This window comes from Citrus sinensis, chromosome 1 (genome assembly GCF_022201045.2).
Source record: "Citrus sinensis cultivar Valencia sweet orange chromosome 1, DVS_A1.0, whole genome shotgun sequence".
In the NCBI taxonomy this organism is placed as follows: domain Eukaryota; kingdom Viridiplantae; phylum Streptophyta; class Magnoliopsida; order Sapindales; family Rutaceae; genus Citrus; species Citrus sinensis.
Genome location: NC_068556.1, coordinates 7,209,292 through 7,233,240, shown reverse-complemented (window position 1 = coordinate 7,233,240; position 23,949 = coordinate 7,209,292). Strand labels below are relative to the sequence as shown.

At 34.4% G+C, this 23,949-nt stretch overlaps 4 protein-coding genes across 8 annotated transcripts; 1 reads left to right on the top strand and 3 right to left on the bottom strand.

The window, feature by feature from the left end:
- Nucleotides 1-260: 260 nt before the first annotated feature.
- LOC102631236 (casein kinase 1-like protein 3) lies at nt 261-7,559 on the bottom strand. 5 transcript variants are annotated; one of them, XR_003065048.2, is made up of 16 exons: nt 7,249-7,559; nt 7,119-7,159; nt 6,861-6,930; nt 6,602-6,750; nt 6,362-6,457; nt 6,171-6,241; nt 5,889-5,950; nt 5,707-5,770; nt 5,403-5,487; nt 5,191-5,317; nt 4,750-4,832; nt 4,502-4,556; nt 3,953-4,089; nt 3,529-3,709; nt 3,310-3,376; nt 261-1,903 (listed from the first exon to the last, which is right to left on the bottom strand). XR_003065048.2 is itself a non-coding variant. In XM_006475614.4 (15 exons), exons 1-14 carry the CDS (start codon nt 7,322-7,324, stop codon nt 3,536-3,538), a joined length of 1,290 nt encoding a protein of 429 aa, XP_006475677.1. In that variant the 5' UTR covers nt 7,325-7,559; the 3' UTR covers nt 261-1,903; nt 3,529-3,535. The 5 variants fall into 5 exon arrangements, 3 of the variants coding, with proteins under 3 accessions (XP_006475677.1, XP_006475676.1, XP_006475675.1); XR_003065047.2 differs by having other exon boundaries at nt 3,310-3,434; nt 7,249-7,558; XM_006475614.4 differs by lacking the exon at nt 3,310-3,376.
- Nucleotides 7,560-17,327: 9,768 nt separating this feature from the next.
- On the bottom strand, nt 17,328-19,302 carry LOC102612762 (aldehyde oxidase GLOX1). The gene is made up of 3 exons (XM_006475631.1): nt 18,865-19,302; nt 18,391-18,695; nt 17,328-18,354 (listed from the first exon to the last, which is right to left on the bottom strand). The coding sequence occupies exons 1-3, from the start codon at nt 19,300-19,302 to the stop codon at nt 17,328-17,330; spliced, it is 1,770 nt and encodes a 589-aa protein (XP_006475694.1).
- A 1,254-nt stretch (nt 19,303-20,556) lies between these two features.
- Nucleotides 20,557-22,091, top strand: LOC107176677 (probable xyloglucan endotransglucosylase/hydrolase protein 26). The gene is made up of 4 exons (XM_052443589.1): nt 20,557-20,728; nt 20,881-20,981; nt 21,223-21,416; nt 21,683-22,091. Exons 1-4 carry the CDS (start codon nt 20,557-20,559, stop codon nt 22,089-22,091), a joined length of 876 nt encoding a protein of 291 aa, XP_052299549.1.
- Nucleotides 22,092-22,298: 207 nt separating this feature from the next.
- On the bottom strand, nt 22,299-22,948 carry LOC102630946 (uncharacterized). The gene has a single exon (XM_006475611.3). The coding sequence runs from the start codon at nt 22,810-22,812 to the stop codon at nt 22,399-22,401; it is 414 nt and encodes a 137-aa protein (XP_006475674.1). The 5' UTR covers nt 22,813-22,948; the 3' UTR covers nt 22,299-22,398.
- Between the last annotated feature and the right edge of the window lie 1,001 nt (nt 22,949-23,949).

Below are 23,949 nucleotides of genomic sequence, written 5' to 3'. Positions count from 1 at the left end.
TATCTCAAAATTTACTCCAACATGTTAATGTAAATAATAGATGAAATGAATAGAGGATCAGGTCATATTGCTAAAAGCTTATAAAGGATAAAATTGTGATTAAAAAGAAAAAGAAAAAGCAACATTTCACATGAAATTGTTAAACAGATCAAGTATTACTTATTTACTTGTTTGTTTTTATATAAAATAGTTCATTAATATTTTACCCATTTGATCCATAACGTCAAACAAAATTGTAACTGCGTCAAACAATGCAATGGTTAGTGAGCAACAAATTCTGGTGTCTAGTAAGTGGCAATTCTGTAAAAGTCCGACGGCACATAATTAACAAGTTTGACAGTATTGCTATAACTATCACCACTTGCATATGAAATTTGAATCCATGGATGATTCAAAACCTATATCCTACAAGCAGAGAGGATTGGAACTCTATTGATTGTTGCTATAAACCCAGAACCAAGGCACTCATGCACACCAATTAACAATGGTTCGCAAGCCTGGATCAAACTGCCTGGAAAACGAAAACTAGGAAAGTGTTAAAGACAGCTCACATAGCAAGCCATACCACTCCATGCTGCACCAGACAAGGCAGCAACTACAAGCATGCCCACATTCCCTAGTAAGACACGGTTTTTCTCTGCCGGCTTCCTGTTACACAAATGCCAAAAACAGAGGGGACAGTTCATGGTACCCTAAAGAGAATGAATTGAAACAACAATGCATTTCTGCGGCTTTGTGCGGCCACTGACTGATGTTAGCCTACTTTTACTGGATAGGCTAAACTGTCTTCAGAATCACAAATCCATTTCCAATCCAAATCTTCTCTCCCTCCCTCAGGATAAAAACGCTTGTAGAATTAAAGGTTTGAAAAGCACAAAACAATTCCTAGGAATACCACCAATGAAACAACCGGTCCGAAATTTCACAAAGCTTAAAGGCAGCTCATCCCTTCACAATGCTTTTATGAAGGTAGAGGCAACCAAATCAGTGATCCTGGAACAACTACAAAACTAGTGCAATCATGTCACTAACACACTGATGTTCAAAATCTCCGATAGAGGCAGCTGTCAGCCACTGACCGTAGAGAGCCCTGTATATCAGACAAATACGTGCTTTCAGAAGTCCAACATCTAAACATATCTGGGAATGCAAGTACCGAAAAACTAAATCAGAGAGCAATAACATCGCTTCAGAGACTATAGACTGTTGAAACTTCTGAGTAGGACAATTCATATTAATCGCCTCAAAATTTTCCATCCTGAGAGGAACTTCAGAAATCAGCAGCACTAATTGATCACTCATACTCTTAAATTTATCAACCATTATAAATCCAAGAAAATATACGAATGCTTATCTCCCTCATAAGTACCTAAAATCTATACTTGCATAGTTGCATGATTTCTCACTCAAGAGTCAAATTACCAACACTACAAAACATCCCAAATGCTTCAGTAATCTCCCTCATAAGTACCTGAGATCTGTATTAATATTGCTGGACAATTAAGTTGATATGTCAGACCAATTGCTGGCCTGGGCCTTCTTTAATTCCCAGGAATTCCATTCAAACACACAGTCCTCACATTGAAAGTCACATGGTTGATAGGCACATACCATTTCCTGCGGGCAAGAGAAATACAGATTTGTGATCTCTTGTCAAAATCAGAAGGGAGACTAGAACCATACTGCCCAGATGTCGAGATCTGCAGACTTTTGAGCCCACATAAAGACTATTTTTCATTAAATGACATCCACTTCATGCAATTTTCCACTTTCAGCAGTTAGCAACCTCTTCTTCAGTCAGAAGTAGCCATAGGCATATGTTTATGATCTTCAAATGCCATCCTAAATGGCCTATTCCTGTCATATTCCATCCTTCAGACAATATTGTAGAGAGAAAAAATTCCTGCAAATTAAAAAATATTAACTGATAATTGAGAGGGTTATTTAGAATTGCTTTTTACTCATGAACATCAATACGGAAACATTTCTTCAAAATCTTGACAAATTGATAAAACAAAACTGGAAATATTCATAATCCCTTAAGAATGAAGCTACATGATAATCTTGATCTCAATTTCTAACTTGAGCAAATTGAGCCACTAATTGACTTGAAGAATCAATTAGAAGGCAGAAAGATGGCATCAAAAGTAAACTGAAGCCAAAATACATCAACAACCTTCAACAATCTTTGAACACATCAGATAGCATTTCCAGAGTGTCCTGCTAAATGTAACACTACTTCGTACAATTTCATTTTAGAAATGACTAATTCTAAACTGAGAAGATAGAAGGTTGAGAGTAAAGCTGCTAAATATAAAGAGAACAATGGATGAGGAAAAGTAAGAACAAATACTGCCAGAAATCCACCTTGTGAGTAAACAGAGAATCATATTAAAATACTTGAGAATCCAGAGAATCATGACATAACTCTAAATTGCCCTAAAGATGGCATCAATCAGATATCGACATGAATATTGCTTTTTCAGTAGAACACAGTAAGCAGAAACTGAAAGAAATTAAGGGAAGGAATCATGTCCTGGAAAATCAGACGAGCTCGAATCATTTTGGTGACCGTTGCCCTAAATGTAAACCACCACAATAACATCACATATTTGAATGAATAGAGTATTGAACCATAAAATTTCCTTCAATTAGATAGAATTTCTGCAATAATCTTGATTGATCTGGCCACTTATAACATACAGCTCTTGCTGAAATCCACAAAAATGACAAATAGAAAGGAGGGAAAATAAATAAATAAATAAAATAATGATTTTATCTCCTAACAACCTAAGGATTCTTCATATCTGAGGACATGACACATGGCATTGGAGCTAAATTCATGCTGTTTCCTACTCAGATTTCATTAATGAGGTTAATTAAGTACTACCAGATAACTGGGACAGAAGACAACAGATACTAAATTTGGAAGATTGCACCAGAAAAACATAATCATGGTTGAAGCAAAACAAAAATTCTATTGACAACCATATGGCAAAAGCAAACTGAATAGTTAAAAAAGGGGGAGGAGCTGAGGGGAAGGGGTGAGAATTCTTCACATATGACTAATGTTACAGAGAACCATTAATACAAGGTTGAAAAGTCATTCATGACATCTATGTACAGCTCAGGAACCATGCTTTGAGTATCTGTATTTCATATAACAGCCAATGTATCTGTAGTCACCGTAAGAGGAAAAAAAAAAAATGCGAGCTGGGATCACACTAACACAATTCTTCAAATCAGCAGCACATATTCATGAGTGCGACACTAACAACTTTTCCACCAGAATCACAGTAGAAACATAACCTCAAATAATCACAAATTTGTTGCCTCCACAAATGCAACTCTAGAATCTTCGTGACCAGTTCCATAGCTAAAGACATTAATGAGAACAATTTGGTCAACACACTGATGGGTGAGGAAAAAAGCAGCTGCAATAAAAAAGAATCCAACTTTTAACACATGAATTTTCCCCTTCACAAATGGGAGCAGAAAACCCAAAAACTGTATGAACTAGATAATTACCAATTCATCACTTGGCAGAAGAAATGCGCTGCAATGAGGATATCCAGCTACTTGAAGGACCGACTTTGTTGCTGTGTCCATGACTAGTATTTGCAGCTTCTGTGGGCATCATAGGTTTTGAGGCATTTCTTTTTGAGGCAACAGCATATGAAGTGGATGGCATATGTGCATCACTTGCAATCTGCAAAAATTAACTTTAATCAACAGTGATTCATTTGAAGTCTCTAGGAACATAACATAAAAAAATATATCAAACAAATGCATGGGTATTAAACCAGCATTTGATAACATGAGTAACATCAGAATCACAGTATTATAAAAAAAAAAAAAAACAATTCCTACAGGCAACTAACATATTTCTAAATGGATGTGCTACTCGAACTTTATAATTTTTCTTTCCATTGTGCAGTTCCAGATAACTTACATTCTTGTCAACAGTATAATCGGGATTCAAATGCTTTCCTAATGCTGATTTGAACTGCATGCGCATGCCAGGAGCAGTCATATTGCTCGATCTAATGTGCTCTGTCACATCAGCTGAGTGTGGACCATTAATGCTTCCTGTCAGTTACAGAAAATGCAAGTCTCAGTATTATTCTAAGCAACAATAAATTATTAATTCCCACCTATTTAAAAGATACCTTGTAACACTCCTATGCAAGTTATGATTCAAGATTAAGGAACAAAAGGATCTTAGATTGAGGCTCATAATTGTTTGATATGTAAGAAAAAAGTGAATCAGTTGACCTTTTGTAATTTATTAATGTTAGTATTACTATATTTTTTTTTTGTGGGGGGGAGGGGGGGGAGGGGGAGAAGTAGTATTAAGTTACTATTAGGGCTTTTGGGCCCAAGTGATGTCGCTATAATTTTAAAGCCCATTATGTTCAGGTTTCAAATTATTATAGTTCTTTTAGACTTCTACTTTCCAAGAGGCCACAGCCTTAAGTTAGTCACCACATGCTGATCTAACCTTGGCGGTTGTTCATATCCATTGGCACTGCATGACTGCTCCCTCCAGGGACTGGCTGTAAGGCATAAAATAGTAAATCTAGTCAAGATCATTAATATACTATTTACTGCAAAAAGAGCTACAAAAATATTTAGAGCAGCTCATGTAGAAACTTGTAGACAGTATCCATCAATCATTAAAGTGAAAATACATAAAGTTAGGATAAAAAAATAGAGTAAAATATAGAAATAAGCAGAAAAAATACTAACAGATACACGAGGCTGAGGTCTATTTTTCTGCGCCTGCTGGAACTTTATGATGGTCCAATCAAATATGTAATCAAATTCATATCCTGCCATGAGAAGAGACAAATATTAACTGTTTGCAACAGAGCACAGAGCATAACTTGATAAATTGCAATTTCTACCCAGATTCAACTTATAAAAATAGGAAACAAGGAAAACATGTTCAACTTGATGCCCAACCCCCTAGAATCAGCAGCGAAGCATTCATCATTTACCAAATGACATCAATCTTATCTCCAACCAGGAGACAACTTTAATCTCACATAACAAATTTAATGTGCATATAATTAATCTGACTAGGAAAGATATCTACCGTGTCAAATTGGAGTTCACATTATGGTTATGGCAAGAATGTTTAACATATGCAACTGCACAAAATAAGTTTGAAGGTTTGTCCCTCAATACCTTCGCGAGAAAACAAGTCACGAAACAAACGCTTTAAGAAACCGTAATCAGGTCGCTGATCAAATGTCAAGGAATGGCAGTAATGGATGTACGACGCAAACTCGACAGGGTGAGATTTGCACAGAACCTGAGGAGAAAGAAGTCAAACCAATAAAATTTATTCTTGAACCAAAATACACTCATTTTCCTACACACGTAATTGGTACACAAACCTCAATAGGAGTTGATAACTTCTTCTCACATATTTTGTCATACTTCTGTTTCTTTGTTGCAGCTTTTAACCCCTGCCATGGAAGGCTGCTCACAAATACATTCGAGTCAATTTCAAACACAAATAAGCAACCCAAAATTTGTTACACACTAAAAGAATTTTTTTCATACATCTTGTCCCTCAATAGATTGAACAACAAAAAGCTTATAGGCATAGGAAATAAATACCAGAAATTACTATTTCAGAGAACTAAGAACTCAAGGAATAGTTGCTTTAATCAAACATGAAGGGGGAAAAACATGTACCTTCCTCTCAGAAAATATAAAAGCACGTAGCCAAGAGACTCCAAATCATCCCTCCGACTTTGTTCTGAGATGAACACACCAAAAAACAAAGGAAAAAAATATGAGCTCAATTCAACCAAGCAAGAAATGGAACTTCAACAAATAATACCAAATAAGAAATTAATATACTCTCTAAGTTTTACCAATTCCAAGGTGAGTATTGCAACTTGCATACCGTGCAGTTCCCGTTAAGTTTTTGTTTTCCCTGTGAAAAACAATGGTTATTATACATTTTGCAAAAATTGAAAGGTTTTCCAACGAATTACCCCCTCTGCTAGCCTAACATGTTCACTGGAGATAATTAATATTAGAGGTCTACAAGGCACAAAATAAGGATAACTTGTGTGGCAAAGGGGTTTTCAAACATCAGGTAAGGAGGAGGAAACCAACAACTAATAAATAACATAAATATAAAAAGAAAATACCTGTAAGGAATATGTCGATTAGTTGTAGCATCGCGATATCTTTTTGCAAGTCCAAAATCAATAATGTAAACCTGATAAGGAATTACAAGCACAGATTTAGAAAAGGGTAGAACAGAGAAATCAATATAAAATAAAAGAGATGGAACAATCCGAGTGAGTTGACAGGAAAGAATTTGTTGAAAAATTGATACCTGATTTGCTTTACGACCGAGGCCCATGAGGAAGTTATCAGGCTTTATGTCTCTATGCAAAAACCCTTTAGAGTGTACATACTCTATTCTTGTAATCTGCAACAAGTCAAAGATAATATGATCAAATAATTAAATATAATTAGTACAAGCTCATTTCATTGCAAATAAACGGAAAATACAAGCTCGCACTGAAAAATTTATCAGTGATAAATACATACTACTTCATCATATTACACTTACCATTTGATCAGCCAACATTAAGACAGTCTTTAATGAAAACTTCCTCCCACAATACACAAACAGATCTTCAAGACTTGGGCCCAGCAAATCGAGCACAAGTGCATTGTCCTCCCCATCTACACCCGACCATTTTATGTTGGGAACTCCACCTACAAAACAAAATACAAAAATAAAAATAACCAAAAAAGGAAAATAACTCTCAAATCCACAATTAAATAAAGTTAAAAGGAAACTCAATTATAGAACGACTTGTGCTTACTTCCTCCTTGAAGAATATTGTATAATTTGGCCTCATAAAGCAGTTGCGGATGCTTTGTTTTACTATTTTCCTGCCAAAAAAAAAAATCATCTGATAAAGAGTTTACAATACTAAAATTTCAAGCAGCTAGGTATATAATCCGTGTTATCAAGTGATAATTCATTTTGGAAAAGGAAAAAAAAATCATAAACAGGTCATGAACTAGATGTTGCCAATTCTAACTCAAACAAAAGGACAGAGTCTCAAATAGAAACTTACAATTTTAATAGCGACGATCTCAAACGTATCCATATGCGTAGCTGCAAACGAAGAGTTCACACGGATGATCAATCAGCTCCATACAAACATATTATATACAGATTCTTTTAAAAAAACAAAAAAAACTCACCGAGATAGATTTCACCGAAGGAACCGCTGCCGATTTTTCGGCCGAGTTTGAACTTGCCACCGATGATCCGATCCATGCTGGCTTAGATCGGCTGAAGAATCAGAACATGAAAGATGAGGCAAATGTTTTTTTTAAAAAAAAAAAATTGGTAATTGGATTTCGTGATCCGATAAAAGTAACTGAACGAACAGAAAGATACTTTATTTGTTTGTAATATTGTGTGATATTATTATTATTATTATATAGTATCCGTCAGAGAAGAATTTGAAGCCACACAGAGGAGAACTCGGCAGCAAGCCGACAGATTGGAGACGCTGTTGCTTTTGTTGTAGAGGATAAAGATGGAAATTTCGGAGGGTAGTTTTGGAATTCGGACTTGGTAGGTGAGGGGTTGACTCGTTGACTAATCATGTTTATATATTTGTTGAGAATTCCTCTAACTCACATGAATAGTGAATGGACCCACATCATTCATTATTTATGTAAAAAAATTATAAGGTACATGTATGTAACTTAGCATTAGTCTTGTTGAGGTAAGAATGAAGACGAACTCATTTTCTCACTAATATGGGTTCGAGTTCGGGGGCTCTTTGTAATTTTCTCCTAATTGATAAAAATAGTTATTTTTGTTATTGATTCGCAGGTAAAATAAATATTTTTTTATAAAAAAAGGTAACATAAATATTTTATTAATATTTACGAAAGTAAAAATTTAAATTGTGGTATAATACAACTTAATTTAAGTGATTCCAATAATAAAAATGGTAGGTGTTTGGATTCTTTAAATTAATTAAACTTTTATTGATTAATTATGGATGAGTCATGGGGGAAATGGATCTCGAAGGATGATGTTGACGATTTTCCGAGTTTGTTGACAAATCAGAAATGAGCTGGCATATTTAGGGCGGTTTAGTGGTGTTTTAAAAAACTGTTACCTATTTTTGAAATTAAAAAAATAATATCGATATTGTGTTTGGTTTGGTTTTGGAGGAGAAATGACCAAAATCCGTCTGATTTAAACCAACTATTTTGAAACCTAACCATCTATTAAAACGTTTATAATCATACTCACTCTTTGAAGGGTAGTTTGATCTTTTTAAAAGAAAATTTTTGATACATCATAATTAAAGTTTTGTTATCTAAAAGATTCTCATTCTCTTTTTATCTTTTTTTTAATATTTTTTTATTGTCTTTTCTTATTAAATGAGTGGTTAATATTAAATTTTATATTTATTTATTTTTTACTTTATTTACAATCAAGTTAGCTTTTCCTACGTACAATTTTAGGACTTGACTAGCTTACAGAATCTGTAAGCTACAGACTGCAGCATCAGTCGTTGGATGTGGAGTGAGAAACTAAACAATAGAAAATCGGATGGTGGGATGACGGGATATGTTTGTTACAGATTCTGTACTATAGACAGGTCCGCAATTTTATATTTATTTTTTCACTATTTACAATCAAGTTTAACTTTTCTTACGTACATTGTTACACTAAATGGCTAAAATTAGATGGATTTAATGACCTTGATAATTAATTTTAGCACAGTAAATTACTAATTTTTTCGTCATCCGTACGCTCCTTCCTACATTTTTTTTCCCTTCCAATTTTTATTAAATCACATAGTACATATTTTTTTTTCTTTCATATTCCATTAACCAAACATTTACACATTTACTCAAATGAAATGAAATTCAAGATGAGGCGAAAATTTTGATCCCTCATTTATTTAAAAAATAAAGGGAAATTATCAGCTATATACTCTTAAATGACACCCGTATCAAACGTGTGTGAACACTTTTCAAGTGTATAACTCGTATACTCTAAGTTGACAAAACATTTGTGCCGTCCACCAATCTGTTAACTTCCGTTAGAAAGTTAACAGAATTGTCGCAAATTGATTATTTTGCCTTTGAAACTCAAAATGAGGTAAAAAGGATAAATTTACCCTAAAAATTAACGTAAATTTTCAATACATAATTTTTTTATTTTGTTATTAACAATACATTTTTTTATTAAAAAAATGAATTATTAATGGTACATATTATTAACAATTATCCATAAAAAATATCCATATTATACCATAAAAAATTATTAACAACATATTATTTACAATTATACATATAATAACATAAAATTTCCAATTGGAGCTTGGAGGAGTAGATCTTCAAAAATTTAAATTAAATTTTGGAAGAGTAGATTCGGTTGTAAAGTAGTTTTTTTTTAGTAATTATTAACAATTATATGATAAATGGGATGACATGTCATTTTTATTAATATATATCATATGACATGTCATTTTTTACTAGGTAAATGGAATGACATGTCGATTTTTTTAAATCAAAGTTTCGTCAATCTTAAAAGACTAAATTACTCTTATGATGTCAGTGCTTGCAAACGGAAGTTAACGGATTGGTGGACGGCAGAAGTGTTTTGTCAACTTAGGGTATACGAGTGATACACTTGAAAAATATTCATACACGTTTGATACGGGTGTCATTTAAGGGTATATGGTTGATAATTTTCCAAAAATAAATGAAGGGTGGAAGTTGGCTCTTTATAATAAGTCGTATTGTATATTGTGTAGGCTAATGCGCAAATCATTTAGGAACTTTTTACAAACCAGTTGAAGATATTGGGTCAAAGTGCAAATAGCAACCAATTGAAGGATTCAAAATGCAAAGAATGCTAACATGGCAATTGGTAAGTAAAGATAGATCAATTTGTTATCTTCATAACAAACCCATAACTGTATAAAAGAGCTGATTTGTTAGCTCAATTTATAGAACTTGTACCCTTTGTTTTCTTGTAAAAATCATTAGATTCTTGATTTGTTGGTCAACATTACATTTTCCCCGTATCCAATTATCTTGAACTGTGTGTTTTGATCAATAAAAGTGTGCTAATTTTTCCTTTAAAGTTTCTATCATATACACTATGTTTTGTAATTTTATTTCTGTTTTTGTCATCAAACTTGATCTTTAGTCAAGCTTCTATTTCCTAAGTTGTGATAATCTTGAAACCACTAAAAGTGATATTAGAGCTTCTAAAACTTGAGATTGATAAGTTCACCATTAATGGACTTCTCTCTTTAGAAAATAAAGATGAGAGCCCTGCTAGTTCACCAAGGTCTTGAAGCAGCTTCAGAAGAAGAAGATCCCATAGGAGCCTTAAGTTTAATGTCTAGTGAAAAGAGAAAACATATCATCAATAGAGCTCGCAACACTCTGATTTTAAGTTTAAATGATTTATTCTAAGAGAGATCTTAGATGAGAAGACAACATTAATATGGAATAAGGTTAGAGCTCTGTGTATTAAGAAGTCTCTATCTCACAGGTTGTATAAGGGAAAGAACTTTAATACAAGATTATTTTGATCAATTTAACAAGATTGTACTTGATCTTGAAGGATTAGAAGATGTCAAGATTGAAGATAAAAATAAGGTTTTCTTCTACTAAGTTCTTTGCCAAAATCTTATATGGGATTTTTTGATACTATGCTTTATGGTAGGCACACTCTAACCTTAGAAGATGAGAAAACCTCATTGAGCTTAAAAGAAATTGAAAAGAAGGAAGCAAAAGAACAAGAATCGAGGAAAAAGTCAAGGAAAGAATCAAGAAAATGCTAAAGATAAGAAGAAAAAGAAAATAAAGTAATTCTACTGTAGAAAAGAAGGTCATTACATCAGAGGTTGCATAGAAAAGGAGTGCCAAAAAAGATCTAGAGATGTCGTTGTGCCTCAGCTACTTACAAGGTTAGTGGGTATTGGATTCATATTGTTCTTTTCATATATGCCTCAATAGGTCACTCTTTTATGAATATTAGTCTATTTATAGTGGTAGAGTCCTTATGGGAAACAACAGTGGGTGTAAAATTGTTGGCATTAGATTTGTTAAGGTAAAGATGTTTGATGGGGTCATTAGGATTTTACATGAGGTCAAACATGGTTCTAGAATAAAGAGAAATTTGATTTTATTAGTCATGTTAGATGACTTTAAGTTTTTAAGTCAAATAATGGTGGGATTAAGATGAAAGGGCATATTGTTGTGACGAAAGATAAAAAGAATAATGGTATTTATGTACTGATTGGTTCATCTTTACCAGTAAATGCTATGATGACAACCAAATTTAATAAGGGTGGGCAAATAACTTGACCCGATCCAATCTGATATGAAATTTTTCGGTTTTGATCAAATACGAATGAAGGCTCCAACTTGATTGGATCGTAATCAGATCAGATTAAACCTAGTCTAATCTGAAAATCTTTTTGAGTTGAAGAATAAAATTCTAACTTAAATATCTAATCTAATCGATTACAAACACATACACACAAACTCACTCACTATCTAAATCTAAACTAAAGCACAAGAAAAGATCAAAAAAGTGAAAAAAAATCAAATACAACATACATATAGCCAGCCAGCTAGCCCAGCCTAGCCAGCTCACCACTATGAAGTTAGGCCATTGCAACGCAACCTCTTCTCCACTACGACACAATCTGCTCCACCATGACCTCATTGCAATATGCTCCACTATAACCACTGTTGCAAGTTGTCTGATTTCAATTGTACCGTCTCGAAGTTGACCAATCGCCACTTTCTTAGATCCAAGCCTAGCTAATAGCCTATTAGTAGTAATAGTGAAGATTTGTTTGATGATATATATTGAATAATTAATTTTAATTTCGATTACAATTTTAATTATTTAAATTCAATGACTTTTTATGCTTAATTGTTTTTTGTCAATTGCTTCTTTATTATTAATAGTTTCTTTATGATCAATTACAGTTTCCTGAGTTGGTTTTGGTTTAAGATTCTCTAAACCAAAAGATAATCAATCGAGCTTTTAATTAATTTTTTCTAGTTATGATAATGATGATTGTTTGTTTTAACCAAATTTTAGATAACCCAATTAAAACAAATAAAGTAATTTAACGAATGAGGGATGTAAAGCTGCTTTGTTATATTTAAGGTGCTCTATTGCAAGATGGAGGAGTTTAGCTAGGTAAGGTGAGTGTTTAACAAAAAAATGAGGAAGATGAGATGAAAATGAAGATAAAGGCCACTAAACTCGAGCTAAATGAGTCCTACAAAACAAAGTCAAAACTAACATTAGAGGTAGAGCTAGTAATGGCCGCCAACCACACTTCAGTACTCAAGTTAGATTTTAAATAATAGGTGATAGTCATAAAGTCAAATAGACCTTGAAGTTATCAACAATGGTGAATATGCTTCGAGGAATAAGATGAGTGAGTAATTTTTAAGTAACGAGACACCATTTGGGAGCAATTCTTGAGATTTTGTAAAGTGTGTCTTAGGTTTTGGTAATTTCAGACGCATGACGCTTAATAAATAGTTGTCCTCCCTCAAGTGAGGGCATTTCTGTAATTTTTTTGTAGTCACAAAGACGGTGACATTTATAGGCTTGGAAGGCAAAGAAACCTCCAACTAGCTTTTTGCCTCCAAGATAGAGCATATGGTAGTTTCTTTAATTTGTAGTCCTACTACTTTTTGGGGCACTACAAAGGGTAGTTGACGTGGTGTTCTTCTATTGTTCTACCAATGAATCTTCATTTTTATTGCCTCTTTATTCTTAGCCAAACGTGGATATTTTTTATTTTTCACATGATGGCGTGCACTATTCACATGCGGGCTCCAACCACTAAAATCTAACTTTCAATAATTCCCTTTGACATGTCTACTTTACTAAAACTGCCTTTTGCTTCAAAGAGCTTATCTCTCAGTTTTCTGTGAGCTATCTTGGTGTTCTGGTTAAATGATATAGTTTTTCTTAGTTGACCTTTCTTTCCACATGTCATTGGGTTATTGGTTCGAGTTTGCACCTATAATTCCATTCGAACATTATTATTATAATAATAATTATTTTATTATTTTAATATCAAAATTAAGAAATCAAACATGATTATTTTGCAAAAATGAAATATATGGTGCCTTAATGGTGCAGTGGGTTCTTTATTAAGAGGAGTGCTAGGGGACTGTTGTAGATTCCTGCTAGTCTTTATCTTTAAAGAAGAAAAGTAAGAAAATAAACTCATTTTGATTTTTATTATTTATTATCTGAACCTAACTCGATCCATGTATAATCCTAACTTGATATTAACTAAACTCAATCCGATTTTTTTATCGGATTGAATTATATTACAAATTCATATTAAGTTTAGATTTTTTTCCCAACTTGATCAACTCAAAACCTGATTTGAACCCAAATTTGCCTACCCCTAGAATTTGATATAGAAAAGACTAAGTTGTGGTATCTTAGACTTTGTCATATGCGTGTTAAAAGTTTTCAAGAACTTAAAAGACAAGGCTTGCTGTGTGGTGATAAGATAGGAAATCTTGAATTTTTGTGAAAACTATAATTTTGGTTAAGCATACATATCTAAGTTCTTAAAGGGTGTTCACAAGTCTAAGCATATTTTAGATTATGTTCATTCTAATCTATATAGACCAAGACATGTGTCATTTTTATCAAGGAACAAATATTTCATGACTTTTATTGATGATTACTAAAGAAAGGTATGGCTTTACATCCTTAAAATTAAGTATCGAGCTCTTTAAAGGTTTTGAGATTGGAAAGTATTAGTTGACAATCAAAGTGGGAGAAAAATTAAGGTTTGGACAATTGATAATGGTTTGAGTGATGTAACAAGAAATTTGAAGAATTTTGTCAAAATTATGGAATAATAAGACTGTCAGATTCACTTCCTAGCAAAATAGCTTAGCTGAAAGAATAAATTGGACACTTGTGGATATGACTAGATGCATGAGATTAACTTTAAACTTCCAAGAAGTTTTTGGCTGTCACTACAGCCTGTGATCTAGTTAATAGAAGTCTATCATTTGTTATTGGGTTCAAAACATTAAAAGAAATATGGTTATAGAGGCCTACAAAGTATGACAATTTTAGGATTTTTACCTTCCCTGCATATACTGACATAAACCAAGGCAAATTGATGCTAGAGCCTTGAAAAAGGGTTTTTGTTGATTTACCTTGATGGACTTAAAGGATTTAAGATCTCATGTGGACAACATGGCAGGTGCATTATTAGTAAGGATTAATGTCTAGTAAGGCTATATTGATTAAAGAGAATGCAGTAAGTGACACTGATGTATACATTGATAATAATATGAATAAACTAGTTGAAACTTCAAAGCTCAAGGTAGAGTTTTTTTAGGATAGAGATTATAAAAAGGAAGCATATGATACTGAAAATAGACCACATAATGAAGTTGAAGACACTAAGGTATTAAATCACATGTGAGATACTTAACATGGAGTTGGCTAGAAACAAGGTTATCAGTTGGCTAGAAATCACATGGAGTTGACTAGATACACAACAAACTGACTTGCAAGACTATCAGTTGGCTAGAAACAAGGTTACAAGATATATTAAATCACATGTGAGATACAATTATGCTGATTTAATTACCTTTACTTTGATGAGTGTTGATGATATAATAGTTAAAGAATATAAGAATTAGACTAAGGTAATAAAGATTAATAAATATAAAAAATGGCATGAAGTCATGCAAGAAGAGATTGATTCCTTATTAAAAAAAACCATGCTTATACTTTTGTGTTAAATTTAAGTAATAAGAAGATTGTCAGTTGCAAATGAATCTTTAAGAAGAATGATGGAATTCCAAGTGTTGAACTTTCAAGGTACAAGGCAGCGCTTGGGGCTAGAGGGTTTATAAGAAAAAAGGTGTAGATTTCAATAAAATCTTCTCCTCCTATCAATCATAGTTTTATTAGAATCCTTTTAGTTATAATGGCTTTACTTAACATGGAGTTTGAGCAAATAGATATTAAAATTGCCTTCCTTTATGGTAAGCTTGAAGAATAGATATTGATGGTTCAACCTCAAGGCTTTGAGCATAAAGGAAAAAGAAGACTATGTGTGCTTGTTGAATAAGTCATTTGGATGGTCTCAAACAATCTCCCAAACAATAGTATAGAAAATTTGATGATTTTATGGTCACAAATGGTTGCCACAAAAGTAAGTATAATAGTTGTGTCTACTATAAAGGGTCAGATCATGATGGTGTTATATATTTGCTTTTGCATGTGGATGATATGTTTATTGCAAGTAAGTACAAATTTGATATAGACAAACTAAAAAACCAACTAAATGGAGATTTTAAAATAAAGGATCTTGGGCTTGGTAGTGCCAGAAAGAATTTTATAATGGAAATCACAAGGGATATAGTTGCTAGTACTTTGTTATTAAGTCAAGGAAAATATATCAGGATGGTTTTAGAAACGTTTCATATGCATGACAACAAACATTTTCTAACTCCTCTTGGTTATCAGTTTAAGCTATCAGTAACTCAATCATACAAGGCTATTAGATAAAAGTTTTAGATGAATGAGATACCATTTTTAGGGAGTGTTATATATGCAATGGTATGAGCTAGGCCTAATGTGGTCTATATAGTGAGTGTTGTCTGTAGATTTTTAAGTTGTCCAGATAAGACTAATTGAGTTGCCATCAAATGGATAATGAGATATCTCTAAGGTACTTCTACTTATGGTTTGCTATGGGAAGTCAAATAGTGGTGTAAATAAAAGTATGGGTTATGTGGACTTTGACATTGTTGTAGATTTAGACAAGAAAAAGTCCATTATAAGCTATTTTTTTTACGTTGAACAATTGTGTGATAAGTTGGAAAGCATCTTTGTAGCCAGTGGTGGCATTATATTCAACTGAAGCTGAATTTGTTACAACTACAAAGACAATTAAAGAAGTTATGTAACTTAAAAGAGTTCTCAATGAACTTTGGTTGAATCATAAAACAATCCAAAATTTTTTTACAATTAAAGTGCTATAAAACTGATTAAAATCAAGTTTATTATGAGAGGACTAAGCATATGAAGCTACAATTTATTAGAGATGAAGTTGCAAAGGGCGTTGTGAGTGTTTTTAAGATCTACAAATATGAATCTAGTTGATACACTTAGTAAGGTGCTTTTAAAAGCTAAGTTTGAGTTATGTGTAGATCTAATGGCTGTCTTGTTGAATCCAAATTGAATTCAAGAGTGAATTGCGGTTGTTTGAAGATTTTCTAGAAGTAGCTTCTGTGAATGGGCCAATTGGGTCAATTTGCAAGGTAGAGAATATTGTGTAGGCTAATATGCAAATCATTTTCGACCTTTTGCAAACTAGCTGAAGATGTTGGGTCAGTGTGCAAATAGCACCTAATTAAAGGATTTAAAATGAAAAGAATGCTGGTGTGACGATTCAAGAGTCAAGACAGCTAAGTTGTTATATTCATAACAAACCCAGAACCGTATAAAATAACTGATTTATTAGCTCGATTTGTAAAACTTGTACTCTTTCTTTTCTTATTAAAATCCTTATATTCTTAATTTGTTGGTTAATATTACATTTTCCCCGTATTCATTGATCCTGTACTGTGTGTTTTGATCAATAAAAGCGTGCTGATTTTTCTTCAAAGTTTCTACCGTATGCATTCTGTTTTGTTCTTTGATTTCTAGTTTTTGTCATCAAGCTTGATCTTTAATGAAGCTTTTGGTTTCTTGGTTGTGATAATCTCGAAACCACAACATTGTATATAAGTTTTTGTTTACACCAAAATTTTGTAAAATAAAATGCAATAATACTATGCTTACGTAGTTGAGATACTTAATTTATATTTCACCAACAATGTGTCATTATCTAATTGATTGAAGTAATAGATAATTATTAAACTTTATTAATTTTAATTCAAATAATTAATTTCTATTGGTCGGCCAAGTTTATTTTACAAACACGTACTTTTACCGTTTAGATGGAAGATTATCCAATTTGCACTTAAGCAAACACTTTTGTGCTCGTAGAAGTGATTAGCAGAGACAAAATATTGTTGTTTATATAAGTAAGTCGTACCCGGAGTTAAAAATAAAAACAGACAAATAATGATATATGTTTTGTTAGACTACGCTGACTGAAATATTACAGTATGTTGGATTATATATCCTGAGGTGTGCAAAATAAATCCACACAATCTAACAAGCAAAGCTATATGGAGTTGTTGTTTCTTCAATCAGCTAATTTTTACTTAATCTGAAACCACATTCCAGGGCTGGGAACTCCTTTATAAACGACATATAGGAGATAATACCCAGGAGGAGTAATTACGCCGGACGGCGGTGCCTCAGCTACAATCTTATGTTGTCCAGGGGCAACATCGTTTATCACTTCAACCAATCCTAAGATAACCAGCCTTTGATTCATAGAGGTACCATGTGTTGTAAATGCTGGAGCGTACATTGTTATCCGAATATCACTCTGTTTGATTCCTTCTGTTGTTTTAACTTGTATCGATATCCTCTGTCCGTATCCAACCATACAGTCCGATTTGTCCAGCACGATCTCCGGCCTAAGATGAGCTAATGCTGGATCCAAATAGGGAGGCGAGAATTTCTCAACTCTAAGCTCTGTTGGGTACTTGTGGTCAAACTTGTATCCATCATGAGTGTTACTTCCTGCTATGAGAACTTTTCCATCAGGTAACAGCACGGAGACTGAATGGTACATTCTGGGAATGGTTGTTGGGGCTAATTCCTGAAACCTATGGTGCCGTTTTTCTTTAGTCTTATATAACGCTGGGGCTAAAGCTGGTTCCTCTGCATCATTCCATGCTGATGTACCATTTTGTGCACCATTCACCAACAGCACATCTCCCGTTGGAAGGATTGTCATGTCGCCCATTACGCGGCGTGTTGGCATCATTTCCTTCTTCCAAACAGGATTGGGTTCAGTGATTCTGATTCGTCCGCAGTCTTGCAATGCTGGCCAAAATTGTTTCTTGTCCTCCGCATAGTAAAATGCGTCCCACGCAGCACCACCACAGACCAAGATATCGGAATGGATTATCTTTTGGTGTCCTGCGTGTAGTTTTATCGGGAGGAGGACGGACATGCCTGACGCAGGGTAATTACGGGAGCCACCAGTAAGGACTGGATACTCGCGGATAACTCTATTGGCTTTTGGGTCGAATAAGATTGAACGGTTGTTGGAAAAAATGAAGAGATTACCATCTGTGACTAGATTAACAAAAGGGTATAAATTGTTCTCAATTCTGTAGAAGTTTTCCGTTCCGAAATGTCCCGCGAGCTGATCATGTGTTTCTCTGAGCAAAGGGAGGTAGATGGATTGCTTATTGGATTGTCCTTGTGGGGGAATGTACTCGTAGCTAAAGGCACCACGGCCACCCACAACAATAAATCCACCGTCAGGTAAAGTCACTTGTGTTGAGTACCATCTAGGTTCTGCAAGTGCCGTTGGGTACTCAATCCAGTCGCATGTATCACATGTCCATAGGTATCTCACTGTGTTTGCTCCTCCTTGATAACCTCCGGTGCCAACCAAATGTCCGTCTACAGTCAAGCCTCCTGATGAGCACCACGTGTCCGTCTGAATCTGTAATCAACAAATCAAAATAATGATAAACATATATTACTAAACTAAAGTTTGTTCCCACTTAGTTTATTAATCATTCTAGGTGCGGATATTAGCACTTTATAAAATTTAAACATTCGCACCAAAGGAGGACTCTGTTATTGGTGGTATTATAAAAGTGAATTGTAACCTTGAGTGGTTTCAATTTGGCTGTTTCAATGTCAAACAGGACAGAATGTGCCCAACAATCAACTTCGTTTGTCTTGGGGTCAATAACCCGGCAAGGCATTTTCTCTTGCGGCAACGGGATCTTTGATATTTTCCAAACTGTGGCATCGTACATTAAGACCTGGTTGACTTTGGGAAGCAAGATTGCATGCATGGCTGAGACGCCAGAATTAAGAGATACCAGCTCCCATTTCCCGGGAAATGGCGTTTTAACAGCGTTACGGTTGATTTCCAATTCCTCCCTATCGATATCTGCAATATTTTCATTGTGCCCCAACTTCTTCACTTTAAGTGGTGGAATTTCAATTACGGGATCGTCGTAAGGATCTGGAAGGAGTGTCGCGTATGCGGAAACCAACAAGAGAGGAAAGATACAAAGAAATTTGAACATGGTTTCCATGGTAAAATGATGATTTTAATTATTGCTATTTGATTAATCTGCTTGCTTTGTTCATGCAAAACTTTATTTATACTATTCTCTCGCTTCCCACATTTCACTCTCCGTCTTTCTCATGACTTGAGGCTGTGAAGAGTTTCAGGTTTGTCCAAAAATATCCTTAACTAAAATAGCATGTGTTCTTGTTCAGAGGACATTTGGATAGTCTTTAGTCGCTTGAAAAATGAAAATGAAATATGAAAGAGGTAGGTTTTGACTTTGAATGTTTTTAAGAAATTTTTTTTCCTTCATTTCTTGAATTTGGACCTGCTAATGAGAATGCCTATTGTGATTATCTTTCTAACATTCTATCGTCATATGTAATTATATATGTTGGTATCAATTTGCAATAATACATGTACATGATATATAAATATTGTAATGACGCGATCTACTAGCAAGATAATGTTGGCTTTGTGGTTTACTCACTCGTCCTTTACTCTTGCGGTTTTGTTCCTATTAGTCATGCAAAGAAAATGGAACCCATCTGACATGCCAAAAGCCAATGCCAATATATTCTCCATTCTCAAAATTTCTTGAATTATGCACGTCCGCGCAAGAAATACAGCTGGCTGATCTGAGTAGTCTCCCGCACGATATTGGACATTTCCTCTGTAAAATTCCCACCGCATCCCAGCTAAAGCTCTATTCATCGCCGGCCAATTCTTTAATCACTCTTCAAACGTCAGAATTTCTAATGTACCGACAAAGTAATTAGTTATAAAATTGTTTCTAGACTTAAAAAAATAATTAATTAATGATGCACAAATTAATGTAGCACAATAAAATTTGCTGCATGAAAACGTCAAAATATAATTTTTCTCGGATATATAAAGTCCAGGAAGGGCCAATATTTCTGCAATGGAAAATAGAGAAAATTTAGCCTGAAAATCGACAGCAAGATGCCTCATTGGACGCGCTAACCTGACCAAACACTCAATTTTACCCGGTCTATGATAGACTCTCTTTTGAATTAATTTAAATTTTTCTAGCTATTCTTCGAAATAAACATTTTTGGGTGTCAACAGGCTCCAAAATTACATTATTTATTTATTTATTTTTTCAAATCCCACCATCAAAGCAGCCAACTGAGCTTGGTAATACCAGGGCACTACTTGCAGGGCACAAGCTATATAAAGCCTTCAAAATGCACAGACAAAGGCATCCGATTTCAACTCCGAAGCTTGATAAAGCATATAGGACTCTACTAGGGTTTAAATGGCAAGTTTGCAGACTTTCTCGATGGTTCTTTTCTTCACTGCAATTGCATTTCATCAAGATTTTGTGATTGCCAAATTTTCCAAGAGCATGTATATCAACTGGGGTGCTCATCATTCTGCAATTGTGGGCAATGGTGAAGACTTGAACCTCGTGTTGGATCAGAGCTCAGGTGAAATTCATCAGCTTATCCTCCATCAAAATATTATATGGCAACTGTCTTGATTTTGACTTTTTTTTTTGTTTGAAATCAAGCAGTTTTTACAAAAAATAAAACCATTTTTCTCAACTCTTAATAAAACAATTGTATTGCCATTGGTTCAGGTTCTGGTGCCCAATCCAAGATATCATTCTTATTTGGAAGCATTGAGATGCTAATCAAGTTAGTCCCTGGAAACTCAGCTGGAACAGTCACAGCCTACTATGTAAGTGCATTAATTTGAGCTACAAAGCAAAGTCTGGCAAACATAAATATTGAAATGTATCGTTGTCAATAAAGCTTTAATGTTGCAAGCTGCCAATCAGAACATATAAACATTTTCTCATGCCTCCAACAATAGATATTAAAATCATGAAGTGCTGACACAGGCATAATAACCAGAAAAGAGACGGAAAAGAACTACATGGTAAGGAATTCTGACCATCTCTGTTATCATAATTGTGCAGCTAACCTCTTCGGGGAGCCAACATGATGAAATAGATTTTGAGTTCTTGGGAAATGTTTCTGGACAACCTTATATCATCCATACAAATATCTACACTCAAGGAAAGGGAGACAGGGAGCAGCAATTCTACCTTTGGTTCGACCCAACTGCTGATTACCACAACTACACCATACATTGGAACCCCACTGAAGTTGTGTAAGTTAACATCCCAGGCACTTGCTTTCCTTTTCAGTAAATCATCATTATATGGAAATTTGAGACAGCTGAACCTAATTTGATACGATTTTCACATTGACAAAATGAAAAATAAACATGGAAGAGTTGTTACTCGACAAAACTTTTTGTTGTTATTCATCCCAAATTATGTAAGTAACTCATGATCCAACCAACTATTTGCCTGATCTCAAAATGAACCGGAAGCCAAATAAAAGCTAATATTTGAATGATCAATGCACTTTCAGGTGGTACGTTGACAGTGTGCCAATTCGTGTTTTCCGAAACTATGAAAAGGAGGGTATTGCCTATCCTAACAAGCAGGGGATGCGGACACACGTCAGCATCTGGAATGCAGATAACTGGGCAACTAGAGGTGGACTTGACAAGATCGACTGGAGCAATGCACCCTTCATTGCCAGATTACGCAGGTTCAGGGCAAGAGCTTGTAAGTGGAATGGACCAGTCAGTATAAGCCAATGCGCCACCAAAACCCCTGGCAACTGGTGGACCTCACCCACTTATAGCCAGTTGAGCAGTGCCAGGATGGGTCAACTGAAGTGGGTCAGAGAAAAGTACATGATCTACAACTACTGCAAGGATACTAAAAGATTCAACGGAAAGATGGCTCCAGAATGTTCCAAACCACAGTACTGATATCATATTTGCCATTCAACTTCTCATTTCTTTTCCTACCACAAGCATCAAGCTTAAAATATAGTTTTTTCCCTTCACAAATGAATAAATCTTTCGAGTTAATTGTGTCCTAAACACACTGATTTTGTTCCTTTTTCTTTATTTCCGCTGAAATCAATTGTAATTTTATACTTCATTTCTTCAATCGAATGTGATAATTTAATTTAATTTAAGCCAAAGACAACTTGTATACATTAAGAAGCTAACAGATTGTTTCTTACAAATTAAACATCGTCAAAGAATGAATGAGAAAGTAGCAAAACAGAGATCAAGTATTAATACAAAGCCAAACACCGAGAACAATAGAAGCCATACCCAACAAGGAGAACCCGACCCGGGTCCGCTCGCCTAACAGCAACCCGAAAAAGGCGGTGGCAGCAAACGTCGTCGCATTGGTGACAGGAACAGCAAGGGAGATGGGGGTGTGACTGAGAATAGCAAAGAAAGTGGCAGAGGCAGAAAGATTTAGCAAGAAAGGCACCGTGTATTGCCAGATTACGAGGAGAGCAAGCCAATTTTTCAAAGAAGCAAAGAGCTTCTGGTGGAGCTTCAGTGATGAGCTCGATGGAGTCGAGAGTCTTCTAACGGATTGATCCCAAAGGAGCGCGCCCCGTCGCATCAGTGCGTTGGTGGCGCCCCAAACTAAGCCCACTGCTATCATCTTCTCTACGTCGCCGTTCATCGATCAGGACCAGGCTCTGCTCTCAGGCTTCAGTATACGATGTGCCCGCCCAACAAATAACTAACAGAATTGATTTTTCGGGATTAAAATGTAAAGCGACAGCGTTTTCTTCTGCCGATTAAAAAATTACGGGTAATTTTCCGTTGTCTCGCGTCAAGTTTGAGAAACTAACACAATTCAAAATATATATGATAAATTGATAAGCACATCCCTGGCATAATTTATGTTTATTTACGACTAATGTAGAGTTTATTTTTTTAGGTCTATTAAACCATCTTATATACGAAAACTAAATTGAGCCTCGACTTTATTTATGACTAATATAAATTTTTTTTTGTATATTAAATTATTTGGTATTCGAAAATTAATTTGAACCCCGACTAATCTAGATTCGAGTCAAATAGGACCACTAAGACGGTAAAATTCTCCTAACAAATATTTAACACAACTACATTCATAAGTCTCGAATCAAGAACATTATTTAAATTAGAATAATCCCATTTCAACTGATTTACGCGCTTGTTGGTAGAGTTTATTCAATTCATCTAATGTATTTTAAAATTAACCAACCAATAGTTTATTGAATTCACAAATTATATTAGCTTTGAATAAACAAAGATATATATAAGAGTAGGGTAGACAAAAATACTCGGGTTGTCTAGGCCCAGGCCCACGGACATGACCTGATCCTCCACATGAGGGTTTGGACAAAAGTTTAAGGAAAAAAAATCTCAAGTTAGATCCAATCCTCTATTTTTTTTAAATAATTATTATAAAATTAAAATAATAAATTAAGAGTGATGCTATTGGCACCCCTCTAAAACTCTCATAAAACCCCTTCTCTGAGAGAACCCCATTAAATAATTTTAAAAAATTATTATTTTATTTTCACATAATTTATTTCCAAATATACCCTTTTTGTTATTCTTTTATTAAGCCCCATGATTAAGAGATTTCTTTCCTACATGCATATATGCATTTTTGCAATTGTTTTTTACCAAATAAGAATTGTGATTTGGTATTTAAAAACTCAATTAAAAATTAAATACTATATTGCAAAGTTCGTTCTCTTTTGTTCTGATCTTTGAGATAAAACTATGGTATATTTAATCAAACCCAATATCAACTAAAGATTTT